Here is a 21682-nt window from a genome sequence, read left to right as displayed (position 1 = left end):
TTTTTCTTCTGGTCTTGTTCTGCTGCCTTGGCGTGGCAACGCTGTTCGTACAATCACTCTCTCGCCTTTGCCAGAATCAGTCGCATTGTGTTCATTTCAAGAGGAGGACCTACGTTCGGATTTCAAGAGGATACGTCTACCACCCAACTACTTCTTCATCCATTTGGGGTCTAGTAAAGTAAAATTAATCGTACGTGTACCAAGTATTATCTTCCCATAGATACTATACAAGTTGAATTAAGAAGGAAAATTAAATTTCCTCGGCTGAAAAGCGTGTAAAAGATTTGGCCTACGTCATCTTAAGGTTCCGTTCATAGAGGAGTCAGGCCGCCATCTTGACAGCTTGGTGCAAAGCGGGCTTGCCTTCGATGATCTCGTGGGGTCGTCGTCGTGTAAGGGGCTGCCAGCCTGGGCCCTGTGGGTCCCGTTCCTGGACGTACATCTGAAAAGGTGCTCGCGTTCCTGGAGTCGACGACCACGCGCCCAGAACTCCCCAGCTTTTAACCGATGGTGCCGAGAATTTTGTGCCGTCGTTGTGCCATTCAAGCTGCTCAAGCGTCTCCAAGCTGCGTCCCATTTTCTGGTGTGGATGGTGACGCCAGCTTAGACCCCTAGCTACCAACGTTGGGCTCGTTGACTCCTTCGTGTTGGCCAGCCCGATATACTGCCAGCCTGCCAACATTTTTCTCGGAACTTAAAAATCTTTGAAGACATTGTTGGTCCCAGAGTGAAGGTTGTTGAAATCATTGACGTTGGAATGTTAGTATACCTACCTTAAACTAGCATTACTCACTAGTATTATCAAGGGTTCCATCAATATCCATGTAAAGGGTGTCGTGGAAGAATATTGGATTTGGCTAATTTGTGCATTACAAAAGGCTTCGGCCCTTGTTTATCATTGATCGGTTAAGTCCAGATACCGAAATCTTCTGGCTGGTGTTTACATATTATACTGCAAGAGATTTTACTAAAACGATTTCTTGCCCAGTGACCAGATCCAACGCGTCAGCATTTCAGTTCTTAGAATAAAGCCCGTTTAATGCAGACTGAACAGCGCCATCTTTGGCTAAGTCCCAGCTGCCACCCAGGCTTGAGCGCCCGCTTTAGATGTATCTGAACCTCTCCTGGTCCTCGTATACTTAAGTTTGAGATCCACTCTCGATCCAGTCTGTAAAGCGCTGAGAAATGTACATCGAAACTCTGGAGCTCTGCATCAGACATGGGTGACTCTCCTGCTGAAAATTGGACTAGAACCTGATAGGAGAGACAACTCGTACTAGCCGTGTATCTTTGCACAATACATGCGAGGGCGATCAGAACGCCACGCTTTAAGCCCGAGGCTTCCAGTAAAAGTTTATATATGTCGTACGCCTTGGTGTGCAACTACAAGGCCCTCGTGATTGAGAAGCTTTCGCAGGGATAAGAGTAGGTTTAGGATCTAGCTTATGCTAGCACTACTTGCGTATGTGTGCCATGAACTTGGAATTAGGTGACTGACTGATTTAGCCGTTTTCTACGAATTACGTTAGTCTTCAAATGACGCCTCCTCTGATAGGCGTGCTTGTGCGCATTTGTTGAACCTGTACAGATTGGTCTAGTGTAAAACTTCTCTCTTCCTAATGTTGATCGAGAAAGCTTTCTAGTTTTTTTTGTAGTACAACTGTATGTGAATTGTTATTCTGAATAGCCACGTGTGCAAAATCCCCGTTATACATTTAAAGCTAATATCTTAAGCTTACAAGCCAATTTCTTTTCAAAAATCAACTTTGCAAACGCCTCAACGTAACATCATGCAATTGAAAAACATATTCTGATAGATCAAATTGAACTTTGGGAAAGGAAGTCAAAAGTTTTAAGCAGAATGCATAACGGATGAAAATGAACACCTTCATTCGAAAGAGAGCACGAGTTGACTCTCCACATGGTCTCGTTTTCCAATCCATTGATATTATTTGATAATGAATATGAGTAGTCAGATTAGATGTGTAAATTAACTAGTGTTCCTAATAAACAACTAGATCTCATAATTTTTTCTTTTGCTTTTTAGTGATGAGAATATGAACCTTGGGAAATAAAAGGAATCATGCCAAGAATCGACCCGAATCAATTACTCCAGACCCTTGGGGTTTTGTTGGCTCCAAGTGGTGGAATTAAATCCACTGACGAAGTCACTCGCATTGTCACACTTATGCACAAATTCTCGCGAACACTCGTTTCCAAATGCATTTACGTTCAGATCTTAAAAGCCACCACTCCCAATCTATTAGAAAGATTCTTAGGCGAACAGGGTTGGGAGTTGGTCAATGTTTGGTTCAGTGACGCTGTCAAGAATCAAAACTGGGCTTTCTGCTATGAAATGATAGAGCTCTTCGCTCTCTGTCCAATAAGTTCAAATAGATTGAAGGACAATGTAGAGAACAATCATGCACCTAGGCTCATAAACCAGCTACGAGCAGAAGAAACTGCTCCGGTTACAGTGAAGGAGCTAGCATCCGATGTTTACAATAAGTGGGTGAATGTGGTCTCTCCCACAAAAGATACTCCAAATGCTCCACTTAAAGTAACCCTCAAGATAAAGGCCGATGACAAATCCAGCGAAGAGGACACGTCTCACGAGTCCAACGGCCTTTCCGTGCTCCAAAGCATGACTGAAGAGGTTTCTCAAAACATTAAAAAGGAGACCAAACCCGCCCCAAAGGACTCCATCAAAAAGCCGACCTCAGAGTCGTTAAAGCGACAGCGAAGCAAGGACGTTCTCCATCATAATCACCACCACAGTAATAAGCACAAGTCTGATAGTCACAGGAGCAGCAGCAAAGACAAGGATGGGTCATCTAAGAGATCCAGCAAGGAGAAGGATAGGGAACACGATCGGAAAAAGAGGCGTGAGGATCGAGAGAAACATAGGGATCGAGAAAATGTGGACAAAGATAAGGAACGAGAGCGTAGGAAATTCAGACCTGATCATCGGGATGAAGTGGACCCGTCCGAGAAAAGACGGATTAAGGAGATCGCCCGCCGACTTAAAGAAGAGGAACAAGCCAAGAAGGACAAGGATACCTTAAATAAAGTTGGCTTTGGCGGAGCACCGTCAATGGCAAAGATCCCCAAAATTCCCAAGAAAACATCTGAAGACAAGAAGAAAAGTGGCTTGAGCTTCGAAGACATGCTTGGTGGTCTGGATTCTAAGCCCAAAACTGTCAAGACGCCCTTGAACAAGAACAAGACCGCTGCCCTGTTGGAGGGTCTCACCAAGGCTTCTACTTCGCCGAGTCAGACCAAGTCCAAAGACTCAAGTAATTCGTCCAAACACCATCATTCGCCTTCGTCTTCCTCTCTGAAACGGGATCATACTTCCGCAATTGCCAACGGGTCCTCTCATAAGGATGCAAAGGATTCTCGCCGTGACTCCCTCTCAAGAAAGGATTCCCATACCTCAGTACTGTCGTCTAAAAGAGCTAGTCTGGATGGAATCGGAGATCTCAAGAAACCTCCATCATTGGTTATTCCTGAGAAGAAGAGGCCTAGCGATAATGACAGCCCCAAAACTAAGTCTTCCTCGCCTCACAATGTCTTGGACAGCTCTGGTTTCATGGATGCCATATTTAGCTCCATTCATAAAGATGAACCGCGAAAGAAGAAGCGACGGCTCTCCGATGTGCTTGCTGAGAAGAAAAAGGCCGAGAAGACCACCCTTGAAAACGATTCAGAAGAAAAGGGCAAAAGTTCCCCGATCGAAAATGACACAAAAGAGGAATCGAATGAAGACTCTGCTCCCCCTCCGGTGTTCAGCTTTTACCGAGATACCTTGGAGGAAACCAATGATGAAGCTACAGAAGAGAAGAAGCCCGCGAGCGTGAAGCCCAAAGTTATGGACGATTCCGATGATAATGACCCGAGTCAAGAGGAGGAGAAGGAAGAAGCTCAAGAGGATTCTCTTCCAAATGAAAAGGGAAACCGGAAATCCGTTTCACCGAAAGACCAACAAGTATCAGAGGACGAAATGCCTTTGAACGAGCCTGAAGTGATGCCTAGAGATGTCAGAGGAATTTTGATTTACCATCGGGGTAGAGATCGCCAGAAGAAACGCATCACGTGGAAGCCCGAATCCAACTTGGTGGCTGTGAAATTTTTCGAGTTGGATGAAGACGAGCGTGTCAATGTGAACAAGATCAAGTTTGAGAATATGCGCAGTATGGAACTCCAAATGGAGAAGGCCGCCATAACGTCGAAAGGTTCAATTGATGAGGAAATCTTGATCCCTTGGTACAATCCCGTTAAGTTCAATGCTCCTAAGAGTGAAACAAACCCTGATTTTGTACACGGTGCTAGTAGCAAGGAAAGAGAGATTCAAGCTAAACGGGAGGGCAACGTCCTTCAGGCCCTTTACTTCAGTCGTGAAATGACCCCAACAACGCCCGCAGAACCGGATTCTGAAAACTTTCCAAAGGACGCCCCAATTCAGATTCCTCTCGATGATGTTGAAGGAGGTGACGAGAGTGTCACTAGCTTTGTTGAATTAGGTTGGCCTGCACCCCATATCAACGAAGTGGATCGAACTGCCAACTTTGAAACATCCTTGCCGCTTCCGCCAGCCTTGAGCAACCTTCTGAACAAAGTTGGCAACCTTCACAATTTGATTCCACCGCTCCAGCAAGCAGCCAAGTTAAGTGACGAAGACAAAGGAACTCTGGTTGCGCAAACCCAAGCTATGATTGCACTCGGCATGATCCCCAATGAAACGACAGAACAAACTCAACCCGATGAGTCCCCATTACCTTTGAACGAACCTCATCTTGATCATTTGGGCCCGATGCCGCCAATGGGTCCAGGAGGTCCAGCACCAGTTCCTCCGCCCAACGGTTACCGTGGGGATCCTGGTTTTGGATATGGTCCCAATGACTATCCCCCACAGATGGGAGGACCACCGATGGGGGGACCACCGATGGGAGGACCACCAATGGGAGGACCACCCATGGGAGGACCACCCATCAACGGTTATGGTCCACCTCCTTATGGTGGACCTGGAGGTCCCATGCCGCCCTTTGGAGGACCCCCTCTTCGAGGACCACCACCTCATGGTTTTCGAGGGAGGGGTCGAGGTTTCCCTCCTCGAGGAAGCTTCCGCGGGAACTTCAGGTAATGATTGATATTCAGAGTTAGTAAGTAAGACGCAATGAATAATGATTGTCCTTTCCATTTGCAGAGATGATCGTCGTTTAGGCCATCTTCCGGAAAATGATTACAAAATCAAAACAAAGCCTTGCGTGTTCTTCAAGACCGGTCATTGTAGAGACGGCGACAACTGTCGCTTTATCCATTGATTCGATGCAGAGAACAATGAGCTCATCAGTGCATGTAATTTTCAGGCACTTAACTCCATTCAGAATCATTCATGTCAAGACTACCTTTCGTATAATATTACCAACAATTAAATATATTGATAATTCTACTCAAAAGTTAAAGTTCAATACAATTGTTATATTTTTTTTACCCAAGTCATGAGGGACCACAGATGAACAAAAAAGTGCTTGCTTGAAATGCCTCAATGTATTATAAAAAGCCTATTTCGACGTCAGGTTCGCCTGACTGGTCTCTAAAATATAGTGACGAGTATGAGTGGTGTGATTAAGTACAGTAACAGATCGCTGACTTGTATAGTACTTTTGTTTGTACATCACGTACATGTTGGTCACTCTTGAAAATATGAAGTGATTTATTTCTGATTTGGAGAACTTTTCCAAAGGCTTAGTTTCGGATTTCTGGACCAAATTTTCTTTCCCCTGAAAGCAAGATTTGCAAAACCATATCTATGACTATTTGATTTTTGTTCTTNGAGTATGAGTGGTGTGATTAAGTACAGTAACAGATCGCTGACTTGTATAGTACTTTTGTTTGTACATCACGTACATGTTGGTCACTCTTGAAAATAAAGGAACAACTTTTGTAAAAAAATCATCTTGGATTCTAGCTCAGATTAGAATATTAATCCACTTAAAACCTACAAAGAGATAAAAAATTTAAAAAACGTAATCAATAGATGTTGGGAGTAGCCTTAGTTGTGTTTCCAACTAAATTGTATTTAAATCCATCGAGCAAACGAGAAGATATTTCGTTTTCAAAAATTGCATTTGCATCAATTTTGACTACAAATTGCTCCGGTTACATCTTAAAGCAATTGCTAAGAAATATAATAAGCTTTTTCTATCCCTAAAATATAAGTGGAAATATTTCACTTTTCTGAAGCAGGTAGAAAAACCCGAATATAGTTTGCAATATAACTGAAAACTTACTAAATGTCAATATTTCACAATTGTGATGCCATACTTGTCAATCGCAACTTTAATCAAGCTTATTTTTGAACTTTGACCAAAATATATTAACGTTCAATGAAAACATCGCTAATGCGTAGAAATTAATCATTGCAAAAAGTGACAATTTTGAAAATTAAACTGTCACATGTATCGTTCAAATATTTTAGGAACACAATAGGATAGTGTAGCTTTTGGCACTTAGGTAAAATGAAAGGCAATTTTACAACTTTTTTAAGCTTTAAGCGACATTTTTGCTACTTTTAGCATTTAAAGAAATCTTAAAGAAAATGGAGAAATATTATTTCTTGTCGTGTAATTGAAAAAGACAATCAAATTACTTTGGAATAACTGAAGACATAATTAGGCCATTTTTTGATCTTTGAGGGCGTAAAACGCAACCTTAAACGCTAAGTTAACAACTAAGCATGCGCTCAATAGAAGTTTATGAAATTTTACGTCAATACATGACTAAGAGTACGTTTAATACTGATTGACTATGTTTTTAACATTGATCCATTTTAATGGACTTTAAGTTATTTAATACACGTATCTGAGCTACTTTTAACATGTGTATTTTACAAAAGCTGTTCCTTTTGCTTCTTTGACATAGAAAAACATATCTAGATGTCTTGGCATTTGAGCAAACACTTAACCAGAAGATATAACCACCGTGCCTTACTAAAACCTTGGCTGAGCTGAGGGCTTTTCAGTTTTGTTCGAACAATTTACTCCCAATAGCGTTCAAAATTATAATAATAATCTTTTATTGCGACTCTTGGTCATGTCATAGCGTAAAAATAACTATAAAATAAATCTTTTTCCATCCGATTTTTCATAACTGCCTAAACCATTCTGATCCCAATTTAACTCTCTCTATAAGTTAAGTTAGCTATCGATGACGGCATGAGTCATTTGAATATGGATGGAGATGCTTGGGTCAAGATTTAACATTTTGGAATGGTGTAAACGAGACTGGCGCCAGGTCGCTCGAGTTAGGTATTTCTATTTCAGCTCACTTGAACGACTGAGTCAGAATCCGCGCCCTTTCAAATCTCGCGATTTCCGTGATTTCTCGTTCTGATTTCTCCGAGAACTAAACTCTGTCCAGGCATGAGATGGAATATCTCGACAGCGTTGGGGATGGAAAGGGAGGCAATCTTGTCAATAAGGGTGATAAGGGTGTCCATGAAAACGAGACGTTTAGGTTAATGAGGATGGTAGATATGGAGCAAGTTTTTTTTTAACTACGCCTCAACTGGGTGACGTAAGTAGAAGTTAAGAAGTGACTCATGGGGTTGTTTAACGATAACTTAGTGTGTCGTTCTCTTTAGAGATACTTCATTCGTGAAAGTCTCATTTGAAGCGCTCCAGGCAGTCTAAGTTTATTGCAGACCGCATCATTAAACATAAGTAATGATTAAGAGTATGCAAGATTCAAAATTTCAATCTGCAAGAATAAAACACTAAGATTGATGAACAATATTTTACATTTGTTAGGAATCTTGGTGCGAAACAGATCAAACTTACCAAATGCCAGTACTAGCCTCTTCGCTCATTAATCCGGCCTTTTTTCGATGTAACACGACCGACTTCAACTGTTGTTAGGTCCAAAAGGTACATCTCCTTCTTACTCCATTAACCATTGTTCTTATGCTAAAGCATTATTATGAATCGGATGGAGAGTTTTTATTCAACTGCATACTACATTTTAGCACGGTTACCCAAATGATTGAGCATTTAGAGCAAGTCATTGAGGGACTGGAAAGGCACGAGTCAGTTGATGTTCTCTATCTTGATTTTGCCAAGGCCTTTGATAAAGTAGATCATGGCCTTTTGTTGAATAGACTACATGACATTGGGATCCAAGGCAAGGTTATCAATTGGATAAGCAGCTTCACTCATGATAGGAAGCAAATTGTTAAGGTTGAGGGATCCCTTAGTGATATACATGATGCCAAGTCAGGTGTTCCCCAGGGCTCCATCTTAGGGCTCCTCCTTTTTTTAATATTCGTTGCCCCGCTTCAAAAGGTTAGTATTACTGCCAGTCTCTCTGCTTATGCAGACGAAACAAAGGTAGTTTCTGGTAGGAATGGCCAAGATTCCAGTAGCCTTGCAAAGGACTTAGATCGAATCTACTCTTGGGTAACTGAGAGTAATATGGCCCTGAACGGAATGAAATTCCGCTCAATGACATTTGGGTCAATGACATTTGGGTCAACTCCTTTAAATACTCCACTCGTAGATAATGGAGGTAAAGATATTGAGCAGGTCTCATCTATGAAAGATTTAGGTTTAGTCCTCCAAAATAATGGAAAGTTCGATGAGCATATCCAGCTGAAGGTGGGTAAGGCTTTTCAAATGTGTGGTTGGATATATCGCACGTTTAAGTCCAGAGATAGCATCACGATGCTAACTCTGTACAAGTCGATTGTCCAGCCACATCTTGAATACGCCTCACCCATTTGGGCTCCAATGAGTTCAGCAGGTTTGCAAAAGGTCGAGCAAGTCCAAAGATGTTTCACTAGGAACATCACAGGAATGAGAGAGCTCTCGTATTGGGAAAGGTTAGAACGGTTGGGATTGTACAGTACTCAGAGAAGGTACGAAAGGTATCTGATATTGTACGTTTTCAAAAGTATCCATGAGCTTTGTCCCAACCCAGGGTTTAGGGTCAATTCTAGTGACCGTAGAGGCTTAATGTGCGTTTTGAGAGCACCTTCAAGTCTTCGAGAATCCAGGCTAGTTCGAACAATGAAGTCCACATCTCTTCTTTCTCGGGCTCCTTCATTGTTTAATTTGCTTCCCTCTGATATTCGTAGGGAATACGTAGGCCTTGTTGATCCGGTAGCATCTTTCAAGTCAGACTTGGACAAATTTTTAGATAGCATTCCAGATCAACCCTACATTCAAGGACTAGCTCGGTCTGCCAACTCAAATTCGTTGGTAGACCAAATATCATATAAAGATTGAAAGCTAATAAATAGACGAATTATAACCTTTCATTTTAATAGTACTGGGTATTACATTCCCTGTAGCGGATAGAAAAGCCTGTGAAAAACCAAACAAAAAAAAATTAAAAAAAATACTGATGCTACTAGAATGCTGTCATCGATTGATAAAATGCCTTTCGAGGTCGTCGAAAAACACTCCGGGTTCAAGCTTTGGCTTTAAAACCTTCTCACAATCTGGATGACCTGGTCCCAGATCGCTTGTTCACCATTACGGGAACGATCCGCAATGGGATCCGAACGATGGGCCCACCTGAGGTGTGGGTTCGTCTTGAGAAAAAAATCTTGACCAGACAATAGGCGTGGTGCATTCACCCCAACATCGGAGCTCATTGAGTTGGTAGAAATTGTGATGGCATCATCTGTTCAAAGAGAGTATTCGTCTCTATCGGCCCTCGAGGTTTATGCGATCCAATCTTGCGTCAAAATAGAATTCCATGGGAATATCCGTGAGAGTAGTACGTATGCGCTCCAGACTCAAAGGAGTCGTCAAACCACGTCTGATGATTCACGAGGAGAATCGACTGGATCAATAGGGCTTGTCAAGTGAACGAGTTCATGAACAACTGACGTTATTCCATAGAGAAAAATCAAAGACAACATGCCTATCCAAACTGCACTGTGCATGCATTGAATTTTGACATTTATTCCATTTTACCTCCTTGTCTAAGCAAATAGCATTGTGGTATTGAGCCAATTTGATAGTGCGTATTCCGAATTACACCAAACATGTTCATTTTGTTGGGTTTTGTAACACAGCTCACTCAAAATCACTTGATTATTGAAAATGCAATGAGCGGACAGTGCGAGTTGATTGTGATGTTTGTCTTTGTACTCCCTCCCCAAAATGCCCAAAATCTGGGTGCCCGACCACATTTTTCCTTGAATTTCCTTCTCTTGACATGCCCTATAGGCCAGGCTGCGGCTCCTCCCTCGTCTCAACCCGGGTCAATTCTCAATCACTCCTGGCCACTGTCACGACTGCCTTATATCATTCGAATAGAGCCTGTCATCGTGTGTAAGGGAACGTGGATCAGCCTAAAAAATCGCCCTGTCTTCAACAACGCCTATCAGGGTCATCTGGACAATCATAATCCAGATCTAATTGGACAGATGGGTTATGCTCCACCTCCTCTCCCCACTAGAACACTAGATGTGCCTCACCCTGTGTAGGGAACTCTTTGGAATGGTAATGAAAGATTAAGAGAATGAGCTTTTTTCCCCTATGGACCTTCGCCAACGCAACTTGGGCCATGCAATTATTCCCAGCGCAAACACGTCAAGTGACGTATAATCCGCTCCTTGGACATGTTTGAGATGTCACTTCCCATTTCTAACCAGGGTTTGGCTATTGAAAACGACTGTCAACAGAATTGCAGGGATTAGTTTCACCCATCTCTTGCTATACAACAATTGCATGTCTATAAGGCTCCTTTGTTTTATCTGCCAATGCCTATCGGTTCCATTTGATTTTCCGAGACCAGGTGCCACGTGTCATGTAATTATATGCCAACTAAACAAAAAAGAAAAAATGCCAACTAAAAAAATACCTTTTATGGATATTCGCGAATCTCGATAACCTATCTTGGCATGAAAGGATTCGGAATCCAATGCTTTAAGATCCATCCTTGCCAATATTGACATGCATTATCTTCCCAATTGGTTTAGATCTCCTCGCACTTGCCATTTTGTTGCCGCGGATTATTTGAGATCCAAGGTGGACTCCTTCTTTTTCCGGCTTACTTTCCCACGTAGCTTGTCGAGTCATCTCACTTTTTCATAGTTATCTCTTGACCACCAACATCTTGAATCCCCCGATTATGGACAATTGTATTTTGAAAATCGCTCACAAACAATACGAAACATCAGGCACCAATTTAGTGGTCAAATGTCGAGTACTAACGACAATTTCTTACATCCAAATAGTATGTCGCAAGTCATGATCAATCTTCGATCAAGGCCAGGTCCTTATGGCACCCATGTCCAACTTCAGCTCTCAAAGTTGACACTTTTCTTGCTTGCTTGAGATCCTACGGACAATTTGCACCTGATTTCGCTCGGTGGCTAGACCTTTGTATTTACTGTCCACCCAGACCAAATTTCGTTGGAGTTCATTATACAAGCGAGCATTTCTTGATCTTAAATCAATGGTAGCTACCAAGACGACATTGTTGTTGCCGCAACCAGATCTCCCATTTTCTTGCTATTCAGACGTGAGCACTGCAGGTTTTAGATTCGTGTGCGTTAACAAATTGTACCAGATAGGTTTCATGTCGAGGAAACTCACATAGGCCGAGTCGTATTATTCTACCTATTTATCGCACTCAGTACCTATCTGTTTTAAACGGTCTTGGTTCTCTCAACTATGTATTTTCACCCCTTCGCCTGTGTCTACGTTGACCATTCACAGTAAAAAACGTTATAACATTTCCTTTCAATAATAAATGACCTGGAACTAATATAATACCTTAACAAAGAGCTATTGAGGTCTAAAAGTTCTAGTGACCTCCCAAAGCACTGTGATGACGTCATCTCCTTTTCCTGCTTCAATGTCCCCAAACCAAATACGCCTTTCAAAAATAGTACCCAGTGCAGAGTACAACTTGCCTTGGATTTGTGCACAATCCGGGAGAAAACAGCAACGTAGCCCACGTTTTACCAAGGCATATTGATGGTTTCATTACCCGTCCAATGGCTCAATCTAAGAGCGAGAATCTCTTACATCGATTGAGTATTCACGATGACAAATATTTCCCATCGGCCGAAGTTGGTCGTAAAATAAAGTTGCCTGGAAAACGCAAGATTTCCCGGATATTTGGGTAAAACACTTCCAAACCATACAAACCATCGTCATGAGAGTGCTACACCTGGAACAAGAAGAGGGAGGGAGCTCTTTATGTCCCAACAAGTTTCGACAGACATGGAACAGGCGCGGAACAGACGGAGCCATTTCTCAGTAAGTAAGGCGATATACCCTCTGAATAAAGGACAGCCTACGACTTACTCACTTCATTACTCTTAGTGTCTTTATTCCCCAGTTTTTTTAATCGTAGGAGACGGTTTGTCTCTTTTGAAGTTGTCACAGAAAAGAGAACCTCCCTTCTCTTCAAGCATATCTCTAGGGGGTAAGATATGGAACGAGCATCAAGCGCCAAGAGCATCATGGGCGTAAACCCTGAAACCGTGGAAACATGATACCCAAAAGATAAGCAAAGATATAGCTACCTGACCTACTCTGATTGTTACAAAAAACTAGATCCTTAACGAGCTAGGAGTTACTTGCATTTACTGAAGCACCACATTGCAATCTTAAAGTAAATTAAGATCGTTCAAAAGACTCCAGTGGGTTGGTCTAAAGGCCGGTCCATGGAGGTGGGAACAAGCCAAGAGTCGTTCGAGCTGAAGACGCTATTCCTCATCAATGCATTCGTGGCACGGACAATGCAATTGTTCACGAAAGGTTAACAATGATCAGTGGTGGGATAAACCCCTCATGTTTTAATAGCATGACACCAGGACGTTGGTTTGGGGTTGGTCCCAATCGGTCTTCTCTCTGAAAACGATTGGTTTTCGGCTTTAGTGAAATGTTTCAAACGGCACTACCCCCCCGGGGTAGGTTGCGCCGGTTAGTGCGTTTTGCAGATCCGATGCATCAAGTATGGAAGGATGCTAGGGCCAACTTTTGACATACAAGAAACTTATAGCATACAGCATGATATTGGAGATAGACCTAATGTACTCATTGAGCAAGATTTATAACACAAAAGCAGACTTTCAAGTATACCGGATCGCTCTTGATTCCGATCACAGGGATCTCTTTGATAATAGAAAAAATAGTATGGCTACATAATGGCCACTGCTGGCTTTTTCCTAAACCCATTTACACCCTAAACACCGCTAATCACAATCCTGTCAAGGATCTGATGTTAATGCATCACATAAAGTAGATAACCAAATGAGCAACCAACGAAATCATAAAAGTGAAAAATATTTTATTTAAGTCTGTGCGAAATTATATACCATTCTAAAAGGTGAGGTTGATACTATTACAGTATCTGAATGCTATTTTCTGTTGCTTCAAGTAAAGAGGTTAATGCATAGACCTGGTTAATGCTATCACAAGGCCGTCAGTGTCACAACACATAATTGTAAGTTAACGATATGTTTGATCTGATCTGGAATCAGTAACTACAAGGGACACCCCAAAGGTATAACATGATGTTATCAGACAGTTATTGGGTTCTTAAAAGAACCAATGGAAAGAATGTTGAATTTATAACCCTTAAGAAGTGAAGGGGAAAGCAATTCGCTAACATCATTCTATAGCGTATGATTATAGACAAGATACCCAACCAACCTGAACAATGATTTGCTGTTGATGTCAATTTGCCGGATTACTGAGGTATGCTGTATTCTGAGTCGAGCAGAGGATTCGAGTCAGGTCAAGCAAAACGACTCGTCTTGCAAAACTTAAAGAAAAAGTCTTTTTTTTTGACTAGTCTGGACTCGACTCTTTTATAAAAGACTTGACTCCGGCCAATTCCTCCAAAATCGAGTAAAAGACTCGAATGCACTCAGACTCGAGTCCGGACTCGCCCCAGCACTAATAGTTGCTAGTAAGTAAATAAAAAAAACTCATTTGACGCTCATTTACCCATCATCATTTAATTCCCATTTCGCAAAACATTCAGTCGAGGTGGAACTGGATCCATTTTGACCCAGTTGCCCTGGCGTAAGCCTTTTACATACGTAGCTTGGTGGCGTTCCCCATTGGGGAAAGTAAAGATGAAAACACCATCTCTTAAGCCTCGGTTCCATGTTCCCTCCATGATGTTAGCATTCGGATATCGTAAAAGACCTTGTCCATGTTGTTTGCCTTGAACCCAATTCCCTTCGTAGATATTACCGTTGGAAAAGAAATATTGACCATACCCGTGCCTTCGATCTCTTCTGAATTGGCCAACATATTTGTCTCCGGCATGCTGGCCTGCGGTCCACCAAAATTGACCCACACCTTGTTTTACGCCATTCACATAATCGCCCTTGTAACGATTTCCATTTGTGAAAAGATACAAACCATGGCCTAGCCTTCGGCCATTGTTCCAATCCCCAGTGTACTTGTCTCCGTTGGGAAAGGTCATTTCACCTTTGCCGTGACGACGGTCATTCAAGTAGTCACCCACATATTTTCGTCCACTTCTCCAAGTCATGACTCCGTGTCCGTTTCGTTTGTCATTGAGGTAGTGTCCAATGTGAACGTCTCCATTTGTAAAAGTGGTAGCACCTCCTCCTTGGCGTAAACCCTGATACCAAGTTCCAATGTACGAGTAAGAGGACGAACATTCATATGTTCCATTGCCATGCGGCTTGGAGGTCAGGGGACTCCATTCTCCGTTGTATATTCCTTGCCTGCACAATCCGTGGGAATAAGGGACGTCCTAATCATTTGATAGAACAAAGCCGATTGACAATCTCAATTGGTTCAAAGCACAATCAGATTAACCCACCCGAATCAGAATTGGAGAGGCTGCGACAAAATGCACGGCCAAAAGAGGCAGAAGTTTTGAGATGCCAGCTTTGCAAGATCTCATTGTTTGAATGACATGTAAATCAAGTGTTTGGTGTTTAATTGGAATGAACCGGAATTTGATTTTCGACTGGAACATTACGTAAGTGATGTGGCCTGCCCTTCAAGTATTCTCTCTTTAGGGAGATATTCGTTGGGGATTCGTATCCACTCAAATGAACAAAAAGGACTGATCATAAAGCGAAAGAGAGGCTTACTATACAAGTCACTTTCTATGTTGCAAGTATAGAATATATATATAGCTCTCTGTTTATCCTTATTTGGATAAAAAAAGTGCTTGTAATTATACCCTTACAGGATTTACTAGTGTGGACGTAGTGTAGGATGGCTAGTAGATAGTTTAGAATAATTTATTTTCGTAACCCCCTCCCCCTTTGGCAACAATGAACACCTCCAACCGCCTCCAGAAGGACTTGAACGCCTTAATGATGGCCTTGACGGACATGGCGGCCCTTTTGACATTCATGGCCATGACCATGACGAGGGAGTCCACCTTTGGGTGGAAGGCTCTGAAGGCCTTCCCCTCAATATGCGTCCAAATGAAGAAATCCAATGAATTCAGGTTCAGGGATGAGGGAGGGAATCTTCAGGTACTTCTGAGTGACGTTGTGATGTACTGGTGCACGGGCATCTAAAACTTCTAGAAATCCATGACTGATGTGACTAGGAGCACTATCCTGCTGACACATCCAGTTCACGGTGCTGCATTGGCTGTTCAGGGCCGGGATGACCTTTGCACCAAGAATCCGGCCATACTGGATGCCATCCAGGTTGCCCTTGATCCGGATTAGTTTAGTGGAAGTCGAAGTCTTTTGTATGTTTTTTATAATTTTGGGCAATCACTGAAGCTGCCAGTGGCATTATACGTGTTCTTGACCCTGTCAATGATGATCCTGGCGATGCTGAAGTTGGTCGCGACGATCCTGGCACTGTCGCCAGCCCTCGATTTTTTCGCAGATTTTTTCCATCAGTGTTTTCAAACGCAAAGAGGCAAAAATACCCAGTAGAATAAAGTAACATACATACGAGTGTACTTAACGAACTCACATTCTAATAAGCCATAACTATCATATCGTGGTTGTTAAGCACACCAGATTATGTCCGCTAAGGTGTGCTCGCAACCAAGGTACTTGCCTTGCTATGGATTAGGTTTTTTTATAATGGCTATACGTGGCAACGTGAGCCAGCTTTGTTCCACGACCACTGCAATGATACTAATACTAATAATTAAGGTAGATCTGATCATTCGCTTGAATTACAGAACGTTGAACATTTTGTGTGTTTGTATTTTTAACGACCTTCCTTGTTCATCTAGACTATGTTTTATGATAATCTTCGAGTAAATTTCTTGCCTTCGTCTGGAGTGTATATTACTTAGACATATCACATCCATCCAAAACTAAGATCGTTTCACTAAATGTTTACTTTTAATTAGTCTGTACACATAGCTATCAGATGCGAATAAGATCAGTAAAAGTACAGTAGCTTGTATTAAAACAAAGTATATATTTCATTTGGTTAATCGCACTCACTCCACAAACAAAGAAATTAATAAGTCTTTATTGATACTCTAAGGCCTTCTAAGCTGTTTTAACAAAACTAAAAATGACCGGGGAAAGGAAAGGCACGCACATATAAACCAGACCTGAAGCTAATCTTGCCCTCCGAAATCAATATTACGAGTGGGCACCAAAAATGACCAACTTCTCAGTTTTCCTTGATCACTTGAGGTAAAGAGATTGTGGTCGAACAATATATTCCACGACTCTGCCAATTATTCATTTTTGGTCATTGCAACCACAAACATGGGGAGGAATGGCACTTGTTATATTGTGATTTGCCGTCAAACCCAAGATATCATTCGACCCGTGAACAACGTCTTTAATGGTCACAAATGGACTCGACGATATCGTCTTCTCAATTTGGGCTCTTCGTATAAATTTCAGGTCCTGCGGTGGAATGGCGAGCATTGCTGGACCAATAACCCTCATATGGTGGACGGTTTTATTGTAACCTCAAATGTGAAGCCCTGTTCGGATTTCCCCACCCATTGTGACATTTACCATTATCTTACTCAAAGGCCATATCTATTATCAAATACGATTAGGCACATATTTGGGAGCACCATAGTGAAAAATAAATTTGCGTTTGAAAGCACGTGGTGCAAAACCATCGGCATTTTGAGCCTTTCCTCGGAGCGAGTAAGCTACGTGCAAGCAGAAGACAAACTCAGATTGTGCTTTAAGGACTACGACAATCGATTGTTTAATTTGGCCATAACTGCGAAAAAGCCTTGGCCACAACTGCCGTGTGATGTCAAGGATCAAAATGTTTTGATTGTCGTTGGATTGGCCAGATATTTATAGAAACAAAGGATTGATGTGATTATTCAAAGGTGCAGATTCGGAGGCGAGGCGAGCCGGACTCAAGTCCGAGTGCACTAGAGTCTTTGGCTCGATTTTGGAGAAATTGGCCGGTATCAAGTCTTTTAGAAAGTACTCGAGTCCGGAATCGTCAAAGAATATTCATTTTTTACTAAGAATTTCTCACGACGAGTCAATTTTCTTAACCTTACTCTAGGAAAAGACTCGAGTCCGGCAGGAAGTAAAAAAATCAAAGGACTCGCCCCAGCACCAGTTACAATTAAAAGTTCTTGACTTCGGATCACGGAGGCACTAAAGGGACCGGTGCCCTCAAAGGGGATAAGTCCTTTTGATACGCCTCGGCGGATGAGACACTTCGAGCTGTTTTGGCTCAAAGAATATTTCATGAAGGTTGTGAGACAACTGAAGAGTAAGACGAACACAGACATCATGGGCAGCGGACGAGGACGACCAAAGAGCACATCGTCAAAGTTGACCTCCTGATCAATTCCTACGAATAACAATATCGACGACATCAAGACAAAGCTTGGCCCATATTATTATACAGTTCAACGTGTCCTCCATGTCGATCTAGGCCTCTCCACGAGGTCTCCCCTCCAAGACGAAGTGCCTCGATGATTCGTAATCAAGAACTTGAAAAATTCCATGGGGGAAAGCGAATGACGTCAACTTTGAACATACATCATAAAGGGGGTTGTAGACGCCTTTTTGATCTGATTGTAGAAATGAAGGTTTTTATCCCCTTTTTTAGAGGATTTATCCCCAGAGTCATATTTCGAGAATATTTGTTCATCCTAAAGTTTTAGGCCTAGTCTCATCTGTAATTGATTTGCCTTGGCATCTTTGTCTGTCCGCAACGAGAGGAGGCAGAGGAGAATGAAAAGGACTTTAGACCCGATGACTCAAGTCGTAGTATCGGAAGAGATATATTGCGACATCTATGGCCACTTTCATTTCATCCTATATTCTTGACACAGATTTCTACATGGAATTTAGTTAGGCTTCAAAATATACTTTTCTGACAATTGGCTACTTTAGGTTTCTTAACAATGCAAAGTTTCTCTTCCGTCACTAATTACAGAACTCATTAAAACTATTTCAAGTTTTCAACGACCATAGGGCGGAAACTCGAGCCCTAGCCGGATTTCGGGAACGGAACATTGCTCTCACATGTAATTTTAGGGCGATGAGAGTTGTCTAAATTCCTAGCAGGGTAATGGAGGCAACATTTCTCACATATTTTACATCTTTTTGTTGGTTACGAAGTCCAATGACTGAACTCTCGCTCAGCCTTTCATCGGATGATGGGGTGTCCCGATTGAGGGATATTCCCGCTTCATCGTTTCGAGCTCACAGCCACATATTACTTCACCCTCGGGAAAGACCGGAGGTTCGCCCATTTAAGCAGTTAAAGCAGCAACTCATGTTGTAATCAAACACCACAAAGAAACTTGGACTTTGCTAGCCTGGGATCGAACCAGGGCTTGCACCTTGGACAGCGGATGCTCTATCAATGTGGTACCAACGACCAATGTTAGCCTTCGTATTTGTCATATTTTTTACATATGTGTATTGCCTTTACCTTTATTGTGCTCTTTGCCTTCATATTTATAGTCGTTGAAAACTATGGTCGTTGAAAACTTGAAATAGTTTTAATGAGTTCTGTAATTAGTGACGGAAGAGAAACTTTGCATTGTTAAGAAACCTAAAGTAGCCAATTGTCAGAAAAGTATATTTTGAAGCCTAACTAAATTCCATGTAGAAATCTGTGTCAAGAATATAGGATGAAATGAAAGTGGCCATAGATGTCGCAATATATCTCTTCCGATACTACGACTTGAGTCATCGGGTCTAAAGTCCTTTTCATTCTCCTCTGCCTCCTCTCGTTGCGGACAGACAAAGATGCCAAGGCAAATCAATTACAGATGAGACTAGGCCTAAAACTTTAGGATGAACAAATATTCTCGAAATATGACTCTGGGGATAAATCCTCTAAAAAAGGGGATAAAAACCTTCATTTCTACAATCAGATCAAAAAGGCGTCTACAACCCCCTTTATGATGTATGTTCAAAGTTGACGTCATTCGCTTTCCCCCATGGAATTTTTCAAGTTCTTGATTACGAATCATCGAGGCACTTCGTCTTGGAGGGGAGACCTCGTGGAGAGGCCTAGATCGACATGGAGGACACGTTGAACTGTATAATAATATGGGCCAAGCTTTGTCTTGATGTCGTCGATATTGTTATTCGTAGGAATTGATCAGGAGGTCAACTTTGACGATGTGCTCTTTGGTCGTCCTCGTCCGCTGCCCATGATGTCTGTGTTCGTCTTACTCTTCAGTTGTCTCACAACCTTCATGAAATATTCTTTGAGCCAAAACAGCTCGAAGTGTCTCATCCGCCGAGGCGTATCAAAAGGACTTATCCCCTTTGAGGGCACCGGTCCCTTTAGTGCCTCCGTGATCCGAAGTCAAGAACTTTTAATTGTAACTGGTGCTGGGGCGAGTCCTTTGATTTTTTTACTTCCTGCCGGACTCGAGTCTTTTCCTAGAGTAAGGTTAAGAAAATTGACTCGTCGTGAGAAATTCTTAGTAAAAAATGAATATTCTTTGACGATTCCGGACTCGAGTACTTTCTAAAAGACTTGATACCGGCCAATTTCTCCAAAATCGAGCCAAAGACTCTAGTGCACTCGGACTTGAGTCCGGCTCGCCTCGCCTCCGAATCTGCACCTTTGAATAATCACATCAATCCTTTGTTTCGTTCTTACCTTTGATTTGATTCCCTTTTTCAGACATCCTTTCTGCTAGAGAGAATGGAATCATTGACAATTCAAGATAATATTATTTATTTCATTTAGCTTTATGTTCATATTGTATCGAACCCAGGGCTGTTGAGGAAAATTCTTTAAAGATTTATTAGTAGATATGGAAAAAAAATTGCCTCTTTTGCCGAAAAGATTTTTTAAACTTGAAAAAAAGGGAAAAAAAGTTGAGAAAATGAGTAAAATGTTTCGAAAAAGGCGCAGAAAAGGTGTGCAAATGCAAAATAATTGTTACAATGGGAAAAAGGTCGTTTTTAGCCCCTTTTAGCCTCTTTGCTGCATTTTTATCTGTTAAAAAGATCTAGGCAATACAATTTGATATACTAGGATATCCATTGAGTATCTTTATTATATATTTAAAAGATTTTTGTAATGTTTGACAATAGTACACGTTTTAATTGATATGGATTTTATGGTAAACCATCGATTCTCTTCTGAGGTCTCTTGTGTTTGCATGGGACTCTTGTTTACAAAATAATTTTGGGTTTTTGTTTGTATCAAACTCATAACGGTATAACTCAACTACAGCTCGTTTTTTTGCAGGCTTTCCCAAACAGAAAACGGAGTTTAATTTGATTTTCAATTTGTTGGCAGACCAAATATTGTGTAAAATTTAAGTAGCAAATATTAGACGAATCACAATCTTTCATGTTGATTATACCGGGGATTGCATTCCTTACAGCGGTTAGTAAAGTCCATGAAAGCCTGCAAAAACAAAAAAATGTGAAAGCCTCTGTCTGAGGAGATAATTAATTCATCATATGATCATGCTGCACGGAAGTAAATAAAAAGGTCCCTAACAAGGAACAATAAGTTGAGAAGGAGGTAGAAACGGACCTAAGCAACAAAACGGCTTAAGAAGTTCTAAAATGTGAGAGATGGTAAGAAAAAAGATCGAAAAAGAGTCAGGTTTTAACTTTTTTCCAAGGTCTACGAGGTATGCACAAACGTTGGAATGAGGTCAATATCCGCCATAGTTTTTTACCCTAAAATAGCTCAACTCCTGAATATGAAACAATTAGTCTAACCGTTATCTTTCATTCTAACTATACCGGATATTATATTCCCTGTAGAGGTTAGTAAAGCTGCTGAAAACCTAGGCCCACAAAATTGCTAACAGGTTCTGGCAGAAAAATTAATTCTTCATCTGATCATTTTGTACAGAAATATAGGTCTCCAAATAGGAACAATAACTTAAGGATGCAGGTAACGATCCAAGCAAGGAAACGGCTGAGAATGTTCTAAAATGTGGAAATAGGGCTAAAAAGGCGGGCAAATGGGAAATTTAGAATAATTTTTGTTTCGGCCAAAGAGGCCGAGTTTTTATTTTAGGTTTTAACTGTTTTTTTTGAAGCCTACTTATTAATCAGCGCCTACATATCTATTTATGTATCTACGAGTATTTGAGGGAAGCAATGGCCCAAAAATTTGGGTTTNCGCATATTGAGGGGAAGGCCTTCAGAGCCTTCCACCCAAAGGTGGACTCCCTCGTCATGGTCATGGCCATGAATGTCAAAAGGGCCGCCATGTCCGGCGAGGCCCTCAGAAAAGCGTTCAAGTCATTT

General features: G+C 41.6%; 2 protein-coding genes across 2 annotated transcripts; one reads left to right on the top strand and one right to left on the bottom strand.

The window, feature by feature from the left end:
- Nucleotides 1–49: 49 nt before the first annotated feature.
- Nucleotides 50–5619, top strand: LOC131886618 (serine/threonine-protein phosphatase 1 regulatory subunit 10-like). The gene is made up of 3 exons (XM_059235007.1): nucleotides 50–190; nucleotides 2048–5139; nucleotides 5207–5619. Exons 2-3 carry the CDS (start codon nucleotides 2084–2086, stop codon nucleotides 5322–5324), a joined length of 3174 nt encoding a protein of 1057 aa, XP_059090990.1. The 5' UTR covers nucleotides 50–190; nucleotides 2048–2083; the 3' UTR covers nucleotides 5325–5619.
- An 8348-nt stretch (nucleotides 5620–13967) lies between these two features.
- Nucleotides 13968–14964, bottom strand: LOC131886625 (uncharacterized). The gene is made up of 2 exons (XM_059235012.1): nucleotides 14830–14964; nucleotides 13968–14760 (listed from the first exon to the last, which is right to left on the bottom strand). Exons 1-2 carry the CDS (start codon nucleotides 14911–14913, stop codon nucleotides 13987–13989), a joined length of 858 nt encoding a protein of 285 aa, XP_059090995.1. The 5' UTR covers nucleotides 14914–14964; the 3' UTR covers nucleotides 13968–13986.
- Nucleotides 14965–21682: the final 6718 nt, after the last annotated feature.

This window comes from Tigriopus californicus, chromosome 9, assembly GCF_007210705.1.
Source record: "Tigriopus californicus strain San Diego chromosome 9, Tcal_SD_v2.1, whole genome shotgun sequence".
In the NCBI taxonomy this organism is placed as follows: Eukaryota; Metazoa; Arthropoda; class Copepoda; order Harpacticoida; family Harpacticidae; genus Tigriopus; species Tigriopus californicus.
Note: the sequence above shows the minus strand (reverse complement) of the source record. Positions and strands in the feature narration are given on the sequence as shown.

Excerpts from the sequence above, each read along its gene's own strand:
- LOC131886618 (XM_059235007.1), top strand. The coding sequence starts at position 2,084 with ATGCCAAGAATCGACCCGAATCAATTACTCCAGACCCTTGGGGTTTTG. Across the intron at positions 5,140-5,206 it reads AGCTTCCGCGGGAACTTCAG|AGATGATCGTCGTTTAGGCC; the intron begins GTAATGATTGAT and ends TTCCATTTGCAG.
- LOC131886625 (XM_059235012.1), bottom strand. The coding sequence starts at position 14,913 with ATGAGATCTTGCAAAGCTGGCATCTCAAAACTTCTGCCTCTTTTGGCC. Across the intron at positions 14,761-14,829 it reads CCTCTCCAATTCTGATTCGG|GACGTCCCTTATTCCCACGG; the intron begins GTGGGTTAATCT and ends TCAAATGATTAG.